This window comes from Amphiura filiformis, chromosome 19, assembly GCF_039555335.1.
Source record: "Amphiura filiformis chromosome 19, Afil_fr2py, whole genome shotgun sequence".
Taxonomy (NCBI): domain Eukaryota; kingdom Metazoa; phylum Echinodermata; class Ophiuroidea; order Amphilepidida; family Amphiuridae; genus Amphiura; species Amphiura filiformis.
Window position 1 is genome coordinate 53,288,911 of NC_092646.1, and position 17,865 is coordinate 53,306,775.

Below are 17,865 nucleotides of genomic sequence, written 5' to 3' on the forward strand. Positions count from 1 at the left end.
AAAAATTAGACTCACTCGATTTTTTTTCTTTCTTCGATAAATATTAACTGGAGGTCAAGTCATGTCCATATATGAGAACAAATCCGGATAAAAGAGCTTTTCCGACAGTTTAACCTCCAAAACGCATAACGTAACAAAAATTAGACCCACTCGAATTTTTTTCTTTCTTCGATCAATATTAACCGGAGGTCAAGTCATGTCCATATATGAGAAAAAATCCGGATAAAAGAGCTTTTCCGACAGTGTAACCTCCAAAACGCAATACGTAACAAAAAATTAGACCCATTCGAATTTTTTTCTTTCTTCGATAAATATTAACTGGAGGTCAAGTCATGTCCGTATATATGAGAAGAAATCCGGATAAAAGAGCTTTTTCCGACAGTGTAATCTCCAAAACGCAACGTAACAAAAAATTAGACCCACTCGAATTTTTTTCTTTCTTCGATAAATATTAACTGGAGGTCAGGTCAGGTCCATATATGCGAAAAAATCCGGATAAAAGAGCTTTTCCGACAGTGTTACCTCAAAACGCATAAAAATATACAGAGCCCAATACGTAACAAAAAATTAGACCCACTCGAATTTTTTCTTTCTTCGATAAATAATAACTGGTGGTCAGGTCATGTCCATATATGCGAAAAAAATCCGGATAAGAGTTTTTCCGACAGTGTAACCTCCAAAACGCATTAAAATGTAAAGAGCCCAATACGTAACAAAAAATTAGACCCACTCGAATTGTTTTCTTTCTTCGATAAATATTAACCGGAGGTCAAGTCATGTCCATATATGCGAAAAAATCCGGATAAAAGAGCTTTTCCGACAGTTTTTTTTTCTATAATGAAAAAAGGATTTACTGGGTCAATATCAAGTAATTCTATGACAAAAACATCCACCTAAACCCATAATTTGCGTAACAAAAAATTCTATGTCTAGAGAAAAAACACTGTCGAAAAATGTTTTCTAGAAAGACTCAAAATGATTCACAATGAGTTACTGAGTCAATATAAAGTAATTCTGATAATAATCATGATAATTTCCTTTTAAAATAACCAGAGGCCAATATGTAACAATTAAATTCCAAGTCTAAAGATAAAACACTGTCAAATATTTTGTTCTAGAAAGACTCAAAATGAGTTACTGGGTCAATATAAAGTACTTCTATAAAAACATATGCACATAATATCCATAATTTGCTTGAAAAACAACCGGAGCCCAATACGTAACAAAAAAAATGTATAGAGCCCAATACGTAACAAAAACCACTACAGAGGAGGGAGTATGAATAAAGTAATTTTAATTAAATTTTAGTGTTGTTACGTATTGGGCGGGATGATTTATTTTTTGCCACTTTTTGTTCTAGGTAGAAGAGGTTGAGCCCAATACGTATCAAATTGATACGTACCGGGATTTTGTTACGTATTGGGCTCTTACACCCGTACACTTTATGTTTTAAGCAATAAATTGATAGTAAGGCTCATAGTATAATAGTGAATAATGTCCACGAATGGCTTCAATCGGGCCTTCATTTTCACACCATTTCCTAACTTTTTAAACTAAATTGTACACAAACATAATGTCAAAATCGTCCAAAATCGTAAAAATGATGCACCAAACTTCAATTGGGCCTTCCTTTTGCAAGATTGTCCAACTTCTCCGAATCCCCCCGGGATGGGCATAAAGATCACTCTCCCTTTCCCTGTAACATTTTCATCTCCTGATCGCGTGTTTCTTTCCCATCTTCGTCCCCATCTGAAGCCTGCAGGGTTTTATTCTCCCCATCTTCAGCCCCAATAATAGGGATGGTATCTTCTTCAGATATTATCCTATAGATGACGTAATGTTGAATGATGAAGATGGTGGAGAAGATGATGCTGAATAAGGCGATACCAAGTCTAGTTGGAGAATGGATGAAGGAAATCCAATGACCTGAAAAAAAGAAGATATAATACAAATCCACTAATACAAATACAATACAAACTAGACTAAGCTGTGGTCTAACCCACGAACACAGCCGTGTTGTTACCCCTAATGACCTTTGACCCCAAAATATATGAAAACGGCCATAGACATTGGCTAATGTCAATGCATGGGTGCATGTGGCACCACTTTGCTATGTTACTTGTGGCAGAAGGGGCATTTTGAAGGTTTTTCGTCTCAGACCGGAAGTGACCACTTAATGACATTTGACCCCAAATAAAAAAATACCACATATGAATTTGGTAACCATAATTCATGTGTGAACATACCGTTACTGTCCTATGTTTTTCTTAGCAAATAAAAAATTTTGACGGTTTTTCGTTTTATACCGGAAGTGACCCCTTAATGACATTTGACCCCAAATAAATAAATACCACATATGAACTGGGCAACCCCACTTCATGTGTGAACATACCGTTACTGTCCTATGTTTTTCTTAGCAAATAAAAAAAATTGAAGGTTTTTCGTTTTTTACCGGAAGTGACCCCTTAATGACCTTTGACCCCAAATCTGTGAGGACCCCATAGACACTGGGTAATAACAATGCATGTATGCAAGTGGTGTTACTGTCCTACGTAATTTGTGGGAGAAGAAGCATTTTAAAGGTATTTCGTTTTGTACCGGAAGTGGCCCCTTAATGACCTTTGACCCTAAATAAAAAATACCACATATACACAGGGTAATTACAATTTATGTGTGAACATACCGTTACTGTACTATGTTTTTCTTAGCAAATAAAAATTTTGAAGGTTTTTCGTTTTATACCGGAAGTGACCCCTTAATGACCTTTGACCCCAAATCTGTGAGGACCCCATAGACACTGGGTAATAGCAATGCATGTGTGCAAGTGGGGTCACCGTCATACGTAATCTGTAGGAGAAGAAGCATTTTGAGTTGAAATCACGTTTTTGACCCCTATGACCCCAGCGTGACCTTTGACCCCACGATTTTCATGTGACATGTAGGGGCATGGTCAATGATGGTTTTGACCAAGTTAGGTCCAAATCGGTGTAAGCATGTAAGTGCTAGAGCAAATGTAGTGGTCGGCAGAAAGAACCTGTAAGAAAAAAGACACAGCCGTGACTAACGTAACGTCACGGCTGTGTAAAGAACCTGTAAGAAAAAAGACACAGCCGTGACTAACGTCACGGCTGTGTAATCAACAACTAACATCATACCATCAACCGGGTCTGACCATGGAGCTATTAAAGATGGAGAAGAAATAGATTACGTAACGCATTGAAACCTTGTGCCCATTTGAAATCTGACAAGCTATTCATCGAAAGGTACCTTTTGTTTGGGACAAAGGGCTTCCGCCATTAAATCGGTAAGCTGACCCAACAGTGTATTAACGCTTTACCTAGCAGGCTACTGTCAATAAGTGATCAAATGAAAGTCGTGTGAAAGCGCCTAATGGAACGAAAAGTACCTATTGTTGCCATAAACCCAAGGGTGTGATTGAGTAGCCGTAAGCACAAAAGGCACACATTAGCCGCTAATGTATAGTTCGTTGTCACCTTACTGACATTAGGTGCTTCATTTAAATAAATTGAATGCGCTTGCTGAATGATTACACATCAAGGCTGCCATGTCTGCATGTCTATAGTACAATAATGGTATTAAATAGCTACTTTTAAGAAGGAGAATGTCATAATCAGTGGCGTACTGAAGGGGGGCAGCTCTTATGTGAGATAAGGGGATGAGGGTGGAGGAGGGGATATGAAGAATGAGAGGGGACTGGAGGAAGAGAGAAAGAGGAAGAAATAAAGAGAAATAAGTAAATAGACGTAAATAAATAGAAAGGTAAGGAAAATGGTAGGAATAGGAGGGGACAAAACGTAAGAGGGGATGGAGAAGGGAAGGGCGATAAGAAGAGGGAGTGATACTTTAGCAAGTACAGCTAGAGAAAGGAAAATAAAGGAATGACAAATAAATGTAGGCCTTATAATAATTATTATAGAAACTAAACACAGCCCCCACCCCACACACACACCCCTACACACATAGGCCTAACACTAACAGCACTATAGGCAGCCATTCGATGATGTCAATGCCTTTATGCGTTACGTATTTAAAACGCCCAGTCAGATGTATTTTACACCTGCCAAGCACAAGTCACCCAATTTCGAAAATTGGACGTTGAATGTACACTCTCATGAATATTGATTGGCAACATTTTCCAATATGTCAGCGCTCAAATCGGACACAATAGAACAATAGACCATTCAGTGCGTTGGGTCTGACCCTATCATGGGGTACTCTGATACAGTGCTTGATGTGAATATTCTTGTGACGCTCTGTCAACGGCTTTCTCAACATCTAGCTGAACCAACCCCAAAAGAGTAATATCATAGCTTGAACCAGGGTCGTCGCCATGGGGGTGTAGTAGGGGTGGAAACCCCCTGGCGAGAGAATGGAAGAGAAAAAGATATGGGATAGAGAGAAGGAAGGGAGGGAGAAAAGGAAGAGAATGGGATAGGGAGGGGGCCGGGGAGGAAGAGGGGGAGTATGAGATTGTCTCTCACATCATGAGAGAAAAGGTTGACCCCAATTTTTTCCAGCCAGGACGACTCTCGAAAATCTAAAAAGTGGGGGAGGGGGGGGGGGGGGGTAGGAGCTAAAAAATTCAACCAATTTTTTTCAAGGTACATTTTACATGTATTACACCCCCCCTAATAACCCACACAGCTTAAAAACTTAGACCTGTAGCCCTGTTGACAGTCAAAAAGGTATATTTTCATTAATTTTCAATAATTTTTCGCCCCTTTCCCTTCATAATTTTTTTTGCCGCCCCTTAAATCCCGCCCTTTTTTCTTTTTTTACTCATTTTGCAGCCCTTTATCTTCCGTCGCCCTCCTTTTTTGCCGCCCCTACTTTTACCCCGGGGGCTGTCGCCCTAAAGCCCCCCAAAAAATACGCGCATGGAGACGGTAGCCTACACTCACCGTAATTGAAAGCTACAATAAACATGCCAGACACTGTTAGAGCACCACAGAGAAGATCAAGAATGACTACGGCTATGCTCCAACCTTCTGTGCTCTTCCTTTCATAATTCATGTGAACCTGCAAAAAAGGTTTTGGTGCCAATTAAAAATAATTTATAACAATCAATTAATTTATGTTCACCATTTTATATAGAGAAGTTCCTAAAGAAAATACCAACCTTTTTAGTGCGTGTCATTGTTCATGTTTATGTAAATTATGCAAATGAGTTTAACGGTCTCCAAGTCCCTACCTTTACCCTAATAAGGACTATCTAGCTGAGACTTAGTACCTATGTAGTACAAGTACAATAGAAGTATATTTTATTTTTCAAGAAATTACCCCCCCCCCCCCCATTCTTGAGCGCACTGGCGAAAACCTGGCTGCGCCACTTTTTACACCAAAGTTTGCCCCAAAACCAAGTTTGGCCAAAAACAAATTTACCCTTATAGGATAGGACTTATTGAAAAACTTTTGAAAAAGTTCTCAGTGATCTGGGTTTTTTTACCCTCTATTAACACCTTTCAACGGTTTTGCTGAAGATCTAGCCAGCTTCATTCATCTGGGTGGGCAAGATTATTTAAATTTCATTTTCAGAAGCTTTTTCCATTCTCCTCATCTCTTTCCTCTCCTTTTCCCATTACTTTTCTTTCTCTTCTTTTTCGCTTTCCTTATTCTCTCAGTTGTCTCTTCTCTCTTCTGCCTTTGTCTCTTTTCCTAAGTCTCTTCTCTTTTTCCCATTATCTGTTTCCATTTCTCTTCCTTCTGTTCTCACGTTTCAAGTCCCCCATAATGTCCTGGCTATACGCCATGCACTGGTGGCTCAATACTTTCCGACAATGAAAAGTGTTGAAACCTTGTGACATTTATTTCAATGAACGTTTACATATATGGTGTGATCTCGACAATTAACATACGGTATATCTCGAACCGCGGGACCTCAAATTTCACAAGGTTTCAATTCAACAGTTTCGCCGGACGCAAGGGAATCGAACACAGGACGTCAAGTTTACGAGACCTGCGTGTGTACCACTTGACCACGGGTATTCCATGATTTATCTCTAGGCCTATATTGGAACTCACCTGTGGAATGTATTTAGAAAATGACAGCAGTAGTTTCAAATAACCCATGATATCTATAAAAGTGACAAAACTGATGGCTTTAAATTGGCTTGCTAACATGATAATGAAAAACAATGCTATTGCAAATTTGATGATGACGAGTAGAACCTTTGCGATGATGGAAACATGCTGGTCTCCTTTCTGTGAAATGAAATAAACCAAAATTCAAAAGAAAGGTGTTATTAAAAACAGAAGCAAGCTACTGTATAAGTTCTGTATACCCCAGCAAACACAAAACGTTTTCGATATCATTCGCAAAAGGTTATAAAAGGTTGTCAGAAAACGTTTAAATGTCGGGTTATATAAAGGGTATATTAAGAGTATGAAACGTTTTCATAACCGTTAAAAAACATTTTATGATAATCTACTGCTCTGCAAACAAAAATGTTTTACAGAAAACGTTTAAATGTCGGGTTATATAAAGGGTATAAAAACGTTTTAATAACATTCCAAAAACATTTTTGAAAACTTGATACAAAACATTCTAAACAGAATGTTATTTTGGGAGTTGAAAAAATATTTTGCGAAAAATGTTTGCCCAAAATATTTTCAATAACGTTTTAAAAACGTTTTCATGACCTTTATATAACCCGACATTTAAATGTTATTAAAAGGTTTTGAAAAAACATTTTAAGAACATTTCTGTGTTTGCTGGGTTCAAATATTTTAACATAATGTTATTTAAGTATTGACACAATATTTGACAAAATGTTTGCAAAAATAGTTTACAGTAACATTTTTTTTTTTTTTTAAAAATATTGTTGTAGTGTGTTTTAATACAAAACGTTTTAAAACGTTATCATGACCTTTATATAACCCGACATTTTAATGTTATTAAAACGTTTTTACCTAAACCAAAAGCCAAAATATAACTTATTTAAAATGTTTTTAAAACGTTTTTGTGTTTGCTGGGACTCGACTCGCTCAAAGCAAAAGAGTGGGATGAAGGACATCGCTTTTGGGATGGAGTGGTCCATTTAATCTAAAAGGATTGTGAAAGCACTTTTTCCAAACTAATTTTTACTCAACAAAATTAATGTGAGTAGTATTTTCATTTTTTTATACTTAGAGAGTAAATACTACAATCCGACAATGCGATGAGTCGATGACACAAACGTTTTCCCGAGTTTATAGCTTTTTCTATAATGATCTAGAAACACGTGTTTATAACGATGATACATGGATGAGGAGAGGGCCGGGGGGAGAGGGGAGAGGAGAGGAGAGAAGATTCGAGTAGAGTAGCTGAGTGTCGAGGAGAGAGAGAGGAGAGTAGAGCATCAGCATAGGAAAGGCGAAGCCAGGGCTCATTTATTTAAGTTTATTTAAACCCTAATTCTTCTTAGTTATTCTTCTTCAGTCTCACCTCATATCTGTAGCATTGAGCACATATAGCACATATGACAACCAAATTGGTGACAGAATTCAACACATCGGCTAGATTAATTAAATCTACTCCCGGTGCTTGCGGGTCAGAATTCAAATCAGCTTCCTGCATGGATGAATCACATTCAGTTTACGTACATTAGTGCAATACAAATTGACATTTTGACCTTTTTGCATATTGAACTCAAGAACGGTATACCATACCTCAGAATTTTCCAAATCTTTCTTTGCTTTCTATGCTAATATTACATTATTGTTTTAAAGAGAAAAAAAAGTATCCAAACAGTTGGGCGCCCATTCCTTTTAAAGGAATTTTTATTCTCGTACATTTTGATTATGTTCACAACTTGAGCAGTATGAAATAATCAAATGGGTAAGACTGAGATATTGGCCGTTTGTTATCCTGATCCTAGAAATATACTTTCCTAGACATTCTTTTTTTCAGATTTATTATCCCATGGGGTCATAGAAGAAATTTAATCAATTTTGCGCAACTAGTGTTTAGCATATAAATCCAAAATGGCCGCCGGACGCCATCTTGAAAATTGAACTAGAATGATGTATAATACCAATTTTACGGGGTTTGGGGAGGTGTAGAATCCATTTTTGAGGTTATTTTTTCAATTCAAGGTCAAGTTCTGGTGACTGAACCACTGTAATACCCCCAGAATTGTATCATACTGGTTGAAGTTGTTCATTGGATGTGTAGAATTCATTTCTGATGTTATTTTCCCCATCTTGAAAATTGAGCTTTTGAACTTCTTGCTCTAGAACGATGTATAATACCACCTTTAATGGGTTTTTGGGTGGTGTTGAATCCATTTTTGATCAAAGGTCAAGATCAGGTGTTAAAAGGCAGGGGCCTATATATATATAAAAAAAAAAAGATGGCCCCCGATTGGTAGTCAGCCTGACACAGTGTCATCGCCCCGATATCTTCATGGCAGAAATCGCCATGGTAGGTTGAATCCACCGCCACGCATGGCCATTTTGTTCCGACCTGTTTAATAGTTTGAGACGCATAATGGGCCGAAGGACATCTGACTAAGGCTACTGACAATTGCCTTGGTGACTGACCTCGCTGTGTGTGAGTCGAGCATGGTACGCCATAGGTCATATACTTTTAGACTACCCACGATTGGCCTATACACTGCGCTATATAATTCGGCACATATAAAATCAGAATTATTGTCAGTTTTTGGGTTCAAGACGCAAGCTTCTTTCTCAAGACGCAAGCTAACGACTATCATATCTGTTCAACACATAGGCCTATATTCAAGTGCAAGGAACCACAGTCTGGTTTCTTTAGACGAAATCATTTACGGGAGATATTCATCATTTTCTACCCCGGTATGCAAAGATTTTCGTCTGAATATCAAAATCGTGCATAGCACAGATCACGTGTATCGATCTCAGGTATTGATTTTAGTATCTCTGGTGTACCAAGTAATTATTAGCAAGGCGATGTCGGTGTGCCTGGCATCAGACAAATGGACAATTTCTCATTTTTACCCAAAGTGGGTAATTGTTTTACCCATTGCCCCAGAAAAAAAAAAAAAAAAAAATACACCACTTCAATTCCACATCCACCCGGGTGGTGATCCCATACGCCTATCACCTAAAACCAATGTTTTTTTCTCCGCGATTTATGTACATCGGACGGTCCATTTTGGATCCTATATAAAAATCAATCTATTGTACGTAACCTACCAATTTTGACATTTTGACAAATTGATTTTTGATTTTTTTTAATTTTGGCGTCGATGGAACACCGTAGGAACCAGACGCGTGAACATAATTCGTGCATGCTGAGGGACTTCGAAAAAAAAACACCACCCCAAAAACAAAGTTTCATGCAATTTATGAAAATCGTGGTTTTTTGCTTGGCTTACAAGACCAAGCAATATTATAGCCAAGCACTATTATCATTCGTTTGCGACCTCGACCTTTGACCTGAAGTAGGAAACTAGTCTTGTTAACATGCATTTACTTCATCCCCAGTAAAACAATGTTGTAGGATAATGCTTAAAATTTAAGTTGTGGGTTTGCAGGAGGCTAAAGAGTAGCCTCACTCCCCTATGACTTAATTCATTTAGCTATATATTCAGCAGTGAACTCTTTGACTTGACCATGTTAACCCAGGGATGAAATAGCAACCTCCAGGTAACCTTGTTTCCCTCTTAAAGCAGTGGTCAGTAGTGACTGTTTTTGACCTGAAGGATGATGAGTTTTAATGACTGTTGACAGGTGTACCATATAACATGGAACTTGCTTGGGTTTCCAAGATAAATTTAACCAAATTCCAATAATTATTATATTGTCCTTGGACATGGAACAATTGACCAAGAACAGTTTTGGTGGTTAATGAACTTTCGCATCACAGTATACATGGTATAAGAGAGTGTAATACCACAGTGTATTCATGTGTTTTACTTCCATGGTCTATGTTACTGCAAAATTCTTGATTTAATATGTGGAGTTTGTCAGTCATGTTTGACGTTTGGGAGAATGGATAGCTACTGTTTTATAGGTAGGTGGGTATTTAGGTTGTGCGTTGGTAGTAGATTGTATACATGTAGGTACGGGTTTAAGGTATTTCATAGCACAGATCTAGACTATAATGGTCTATGCAAAGTCTATGTTTATAGGTAGGTATATATGGCCTATAGGTAGGAAGGTAACAATGCATCTATAGGTCAGGCGGGAGGTCAGGTACTCCTATAGATGGTAGTTGCTGTTGGAGCAGGTGTTTAAATTAAGGGCCAGTGCTGACTTGGACTGATTGGATCAGATCGTTTCATATAACCGAGTATAGCCTATAGGCCTACTGCAATATGAGTTCCTGTAGAACTGTAGTATGTTCTTTGTATTTATTTTTTGATATATTTCATTCAGTTTGGGTATTCCAAGGCCAAGCTCTCCCTTTTAAAGGTATTTTTATTTTAAATACCATAAATCAAGGACATATATAATTTATACCATAAATTATATATCTGTCCTTGAATTCTTTATACAGGACAATCATTTCAAACTACAACATAATAAAAAAAAACATTGTTGAAAATCATTAAGGGTATTATTATCATGACATACTTCACAATTATGTGATCCGTCTGGGCAGGCCCATTCAAAGGCCATTTCTCCTTTCAACAATTCTATTTTTGTTTTAATCTTATCGATAGTACAGACTCACCCGAACATCTGTGCTGGCGTAACTTCCTATGTTAAATGTAGCGAATGTGAAGAAGGTTATCAATGAAAGCAGCAAGTAGTCAAAACTAAGACCAACAACACTGAAATATTAAAATGGTATGAACAAAACATGTGTGTCAATTAACATAATGAACAGCTATATCTACTGCTGATAGCAATAAAGGCTCCATAATCTTCACAAAAGGGTCAAATAATTATTTGAAATGATACGTGATAGCTTATATTTTTTTCAAATTTACATAAGTGGTCGAACCGCCAAATTACATATATTAAAAAAACAAAACATAAAATGACATAAAAATAATAGTAGACTAGGAACATTCGCATATTATAAAAATATGAAATACATAATTATATAGATAATTGCACACTCGAAAATCAAAAATCAAAATAAACGGATAAAAATGATTATTGTTAACAGACCAGCTGTTAGAAATAGTTTGATTTGAAATATTTGAATTGATGGCGAAATGTGAAATGACAGATAAAAAATGAAAACATCCTGTGAGGGGAATTATAATGAATAGGCCAACTGGTAAATACAGATTGATAATTATGAAAAGATAGATATTCTAACCTGGAAGAAATTGTTCTAAAAACAGAACAGGCCAGCTGCTAAATATAGTTTCAAATGAAATATTAATAGGATACATGTATAACAGAACAAATGCTAACATGACCGGCAAAGGGGCAAACAAATTAACACAAACATTCTTTTTCGTGCTGATAACATCAAACGGAATACTGCCTACTGCTGATAGCATTAAACGATATGCAATCTACTGCTGATAGCATTAAATGATAATTATGTTATCTACTGCTGATAGCATCAAACGATATGCAATCTACTGCTGATAGCATTAAATGATATGTTATCTACTGCTGATAGCATCAAACGATATGCAATCTACTGCTGATAGCATTAAACGATATACAATCTACTGCTGATGATAGCATTAAATGATATGCAATCTACTGCTGATATCATTAAATGATATGTTATCTACTGCTGATAGCATTAAACAATATGCAATCTACTGCTGATAGCATTAAACGATTTGCTATCTACTGCTGATAGCATTAAACGATATGCAATCTACTGCTGATAGTAGTAAACGATATGCAATCTACTGCTGATAGCATTAAACGATACGCAATCTACTGCTGATAGCATTAAACGATATGCAATCTACTGCTGATAACATTAAACGATATGCAATCTACTACCTGCTGATAGCATTAAATGATATGCAATCTACTGCTGATAGCATTAAATGATATGTTATCTACTGCTGATAGCATTAAACGATATGCAATCTACTGCTGATAGCATTAAACGATTTGCTATCTACTGCTGATAGCATTAAACGATATGCAATCTACTGCTGATAGTATTAAACGATATGCAATCTACTGCTGATAGCATTAAACGTTACGCAATCTACTGCTGATAGCATTAAACGATATGCTATCTACTGCTGATGCATTAAACGATATGCTATCTACTGCTGATAGCATTAAATGATATGTTATCTACTGCTGACAGCATTTAATGATATGTTATCTACTGCTGATAGCATTAAATGATATGCAATCTATTGCTGATAGCATTAATTGATATGTTATCTACTGCTGATAGCACTAAATGAGATGTTATCTACTGCTGATAGCATTAAATGATATGTTAACTACTGCTGATACGACTAAATGATATGCATTCTACTGCTGATACGATTAAATGATGTTATTTACTGCTGATACGATTAAATGATATGTTATCTACTGCTGACAGCACTAAATGATATGCAATCTACTGCTGATACGATTAAATGATATGCAATCTACTGCTGATACGATTAAATGATATGTTATTTACTGCTGATACGATTAAATGATATGCAATCTACTGCTGATAACATTAAACGATATGCTATCTACTGCTGATAGCATTAAACGATATGCAATCTACTGCTGATAGTATTAAACGATATGCAATCTACTGCTGATAGCATTAAACGATACGCAATCTACTGCTGATAGCATTAAACGATATGCAATCTACTGCTGATAACATTAAACGATATGCAATCTACTGCCTGCTGATAGCATTAAATGATATACAATCTACTGCTGATAGCATTAAACGATATGCAATCCACTGCTGATACGATTAAACGATATGCAATCTACTGCTGATAGCATTAAATGATATGCAATCTACTGCTGTTAGCATTAAGTGATATGCAATCTACTGCTGATAGCATTAAACGATATGCTATCTACTGCTGATGCATTAAACGATATGCTATCTACTGCTGATAGCATTAAATGATATGTTATCTACTGCTGACAGCATTTAATGATATGTTATCTACTGCTGATAGCATTAAATGATATGCAATCTATTGCTGATAGCATTAATTGATATGTTATCTACTGCTGATAGCACTAAATGAGATGTTATCTACTGCTGATAGCATTAAATGATATGTTAACTACTGCTGATACGACTAAATGATATGCATTCTACTGCTGATACGATTAAATGATGTTATTTACTGCTGATACGATTAAATGATATGTTATCTACTGCTGACAGCACTAAATGATATGCAATCTACTGCTGATACGATTAAATGATATGCAATCTACTGCTGATACGATTAAATAATATGTTATTTACTGCTGATACGATTAAATGATATGCAATCTACTGCTGATAGAATTAAATTATATGCAATCTACTGCTGATAGCATTAAATGATATGTTATCTACTGCTGATAGCATTAAATGATATGTTATTTACTGCTGATGCATTAAACGATATGCTATCTACTGCTGATAGTATTAAATGATATGTTATTTACTGCTGATAGCACTAAATGAGATGCTATCTACTGCTGGTAGCATTAAATGATATGTTATTTACTGTTGATACATTAAACGATATGCTATCTACTGCTGATAGCATTAAATGATATGTTATCTACTGCTGACAGCATTTAATGATATGTTATCTACTGCTGATAGCATTAAATGATGTGCAATCTACTGCTGATACGATTAAATGATATGCAATCTACTGCTGATAGGATTAAATTATATGCAATCTACTGCTGATAGCATTAAATGATATGTTATTTACTGCTGATACGATTAATTGATATGTTATCTACTGCTGACAGCATTAAATGATATGCAATCTACTGCTGAGAGCATTAAACGATATGCTATCTACTGCTGATAGCATTAAATGATATGTTATCTAGGGCCTACTGCTGACAGCACTTAATGATATGTTATCTTCTGCTGATAGCACTAAATGAGATGTTATCTACTGCTGATAGCATTAAATGATATGCAATCTACTGCTGACAGCACTAAATGATATGCAATCTACTGCTGACAGCACTAAATGAGATGTTATCTACTGCTGATAGCATTAAACGATATGCAATCTACTGCTGATAGCATTAAACGATATGCAATTTACTGCTGATAGCATTAAATGATATGCAATCTACTGCTGATACGATTAAATGATATGCAATCTACTGCTGATAGCATCAAATGATATGTTATCTACTGCTGATAGCATTAAGTGATATGCAATCTAATGCTGATAGCATTAAATGATATGCAATCTACTGCTGACAGCACTAAATGATATGTTATCTATTGCTGACAGCACTAAATGATATGCAATCTACTGCTGATAGCATTAAACGATATGCAATTTACTGCTGATAGTATTAAACGATATGCAATCTACTGCTGATAGCATTAAATGATATGTTATCTACTGCTGACAGCACTAAATGATATGCAATCTACTGCTGATAGCATTAAACGATATGCAATTTACTGCTAATAGCATTAAATGATATGCAATCTACTGCTGCTAGCATTAAATGATATGCAATCTACTGCTGATAGCATTAAATGATATGTTATCTACTGCTGATAGCATTAAGTGATATGCAATCTACTGCTGATAGCATTAAATGATATGCAATCTACTGCTGACAGCACTAAATGATATGTTATCTACTGATGACAGCACTAAATGATATGCAATCTACTGCTGATAGCATTAAACGATATGCAATCTACTGCTAATAGCATTAAATGATATGCAATCTACTGCTGCTAGCATTAAATGATATGCAATCTACTGCTGATAGCATTAAATGCTATGTTATCTACTGCTGATAGCATAAAGGGATATGCAATCTACTGCTGATAGCATTAAATGATATGCAATCTACTGCTGACAGCACTAAATGATATGTTATCTACTGATGACAGCACTAAATGATATGCAATCTACTGCTGACAGCACTAAATGAGATGTTATCTACTGCTGATAGCATTAAACGATATGCAATCTACTGCTGATAGCATTAAACGATATGCAATTTACTGCTGATAGCATTAAATGATATGCAATCTACTGCTGATACGATTAAATGATATGCAATCTACTGCTGATAGCATCAAATGATATGTTATCTACTGCTGATAGCATTAAGTGATATGCAATCTAATGCTGATAGCATTAAATGATATGCAATCTACTGCTGACAGCACTAAATGATATGTTATCTATTGCTGACAGCACTAAATGATATGCAATCTACTGCTGATAGCATTAAACGATATGCAATTTACTGCTGATAGTATTAAACGATATGCAATCTACTGCTGATAGCATTAAATGATATGTTATCTACTGCTGACAGCACTAAATGATATGCAATCTACTGCTGATAGCATTAAACGATATGCAATTTACTGCTAATAGCATTAAATGATATGCAATCTACTGCTGCTAGCATTAAATGATATGCAATCTACTGCTGATAGCATTAAATGATATGTTATCTACTGCTGATAGCATTAAGTGATATGCAATCTACTGCTGATAGCATTAAATGATATGCAATCTACTGCTGACAGCACTAAATGATATGTTATCTACTGATGACAGCACTAAATGATATGCAATCTACTGCTGATAGCATTAAACGATATGCAATCTACTGCTAATAGCATTAAATGATATGCAATCTACTGCTGCTAGCATTAAATGATATGCAATCTACTGCTGATAGCATTAAATGCTATGTTATCTACTGCTGATAGCATAAAGGGATATGCAATCTACTGCTGATAGCATTAAATGATATGCAATCTACTGCTGACAGCACTAAATGATATGTTATCTACTGATGACAGCACTAAATGATATGCAATCTACTGCTGATAGCATTAAACGATATGCAATTTACTGCTGATAGTATTAAATGATATGTTATTTACTGCTGATACGATTAATTGATATGTTATCTACTGCTGACAGCATTAAATGATATGCAATCTACTGCTGAGAGCATTAAACGATATGCTATCTACTGCTGATAGCATTAAATGATATGTTATCTAGGGCCTACTGCTGACAGCACTTAATGATATGTTATCTACTGCTGATACGATTAATTGATATGTTATCTACTGCTGACAGCATTAAAGCAATATTATAACATTATCATACAAAATAGATGAGCATTTCTTTGACATAAAATGTTAGTTTTTACTGTCAGATATATCCCCTTTTATTTTTGAGCCGAACAACTACGTCAAAGCAAAGAAAATTGGAATTTACTACCAGCGCGTATGTCGCCAATACGTACCACTCCTTCGGTCATGTTATGGTACGACCCTTTGTTGTGTAGATCACCGTCCCGCACTGTGTGTTATGAACATCGTGTATGCGTTCGACTAATAATTCCATCGTAATAATAAGACGCCGGTTCCGGAGCTTTATTCAAAATATCGGATTTTGACAAAACTACAGCACCTAGAGTCTTGATTTTTGCAGGGTATATTGGTTTAATAAAGTACAATATAATTGTGTAAAGAAATGAATTTTAAAAAAATCACTGAGGGCGTCCTCAACAGCAAATGTTATAATATGGCTTTAAATGATATGCAATCTACTGCTGAGAGCATTAAAAGATATGCTATCTACTGCTGATAGCATTAAATGATATGTTATCTAGGGCCTACTGCTGACAGCACTTAATGATATGTTATCTACTGCTGACAGCACTAAATGATATGCAATCTACTGCTGATAGCATTAAACGATATGCAATTTACTGCTGATAGTATTAAACGATATGCAATCTACTGCTAATAGCATTAAATGATATGCAATCTACTACTGTTAGCATTAAATGATATGCAATCTACTGCTGATAGCATTAAATGATATGTTATCTACTGCTGATAGCATTAAACGATATGCAATCTACTGCTGATAGCATTAAACGATATGCTAACCTCTACTGGATGAGTCTCTTCCTCTTTTTTCATTTTTTCATTTTTATTTATTTATTTATTTTTTTGCCTCACTGCAACCACTGGCCACACGCCACATTGCATTCTGAATACGAGAATGATTTATAAAGACTACCTAGTTTACTCCAAGGACTGTATAACTGTTAAATGTCAAAATTTTCAATTTTAATAATTTGCCACAACATTTGTATCACGAATTAAAAACAAACAAACAAAATAATTATTTGATATCAGAAGGACATTCCTCGTATACTATTCAGAATGCAATTTTGGTGTGCTTCCATGCCGCCAAACATACTGTGCAATGGTGGGTGACCGAGCCCTTAAGGACGGGTTTAAATAGCATGAGTATAATAGTAGGCCTAGTATAGGTACCTTTTGCGTTGATAGTTAAGGTAGAACTGGGGTAGCAGGTGAATAACAAAACAAAACTCATAGAACCATCTGAATACACCGGTTAACAAACCCAACATATGACTACGGCGAACATGAACACGAACAAATACATCGGACGTCCTACGAATCAAAATAAAGTAAGCATTTTTATTATTTATTTAAAACAAATTACGAAATGAAAATGCATTGTTCACAGTCAGTTGTGCGAAGTCGGTCGTCAGCTTTCCAGCCACTCCCTCATTTCAAATCTTTAGTTTTGGTTTCTCTTTTGTTCAGAAACCAAAAATCAAGGGATTAAAAAGTAGAGCTGATCTGGTCTGCAATCATAACACTATTATGCTGGGAGGACATGTGTTTACATTTGATACGCCCTCTGTTGGTCTGTGATCAAAATTGTCAGGCAAAAAACACTATAGTTTACATAGAAG

The 17,865-nt window shown here is 35.9% G+C and overlaps 1 protein-coding gene across 2 annotated transcripts in view; it reads right to left on the reverse strand.

Annotated features, from left to right (window-relative positions):
• Positions 1-1,429: 1,429 nt before the first annotated feature.
• The window catches only part of LOC140141488 (cystinosin homolog), a 20,894-nt gene continuing 4,458 nt past the window's right edge, over positions 1,430-17,865 (reverse strand). The window contains exons 3-8 of one of the 2 annotated variants that reach the window (XM_072163370.1): positions 17,417-17,557; positions 10,658-10,757; positions 7,445-7,570; positions 6,043-6,222; positions 4,923-5,040; positions 1,430-1,926 (exon numbers count right to left, since the gene is read on the reverse strand). In XM_072163370.1, coding sequence (XP_072019471.1) covers positions 1,682-1,926; positions 4,923-5,040; positions 6,043-6,222; positions 7,445-7,570; positions 10,658-10,757; positions 17,417-17,557 — 910 coding nt within the window. In that variant the 3' untranslated portion in view covers positions 1,430-1,681. The remainder of the gene's footprint in view (positions 1,927-4,922; positions 5,041-6,042; positions 6,223-7,444; positions 7,571-10,657; positions 10,758-17,416; positions 17,558-17,865) is intronic. The other variant, XM_072163371.1, reaches the window with a different exon arrangement.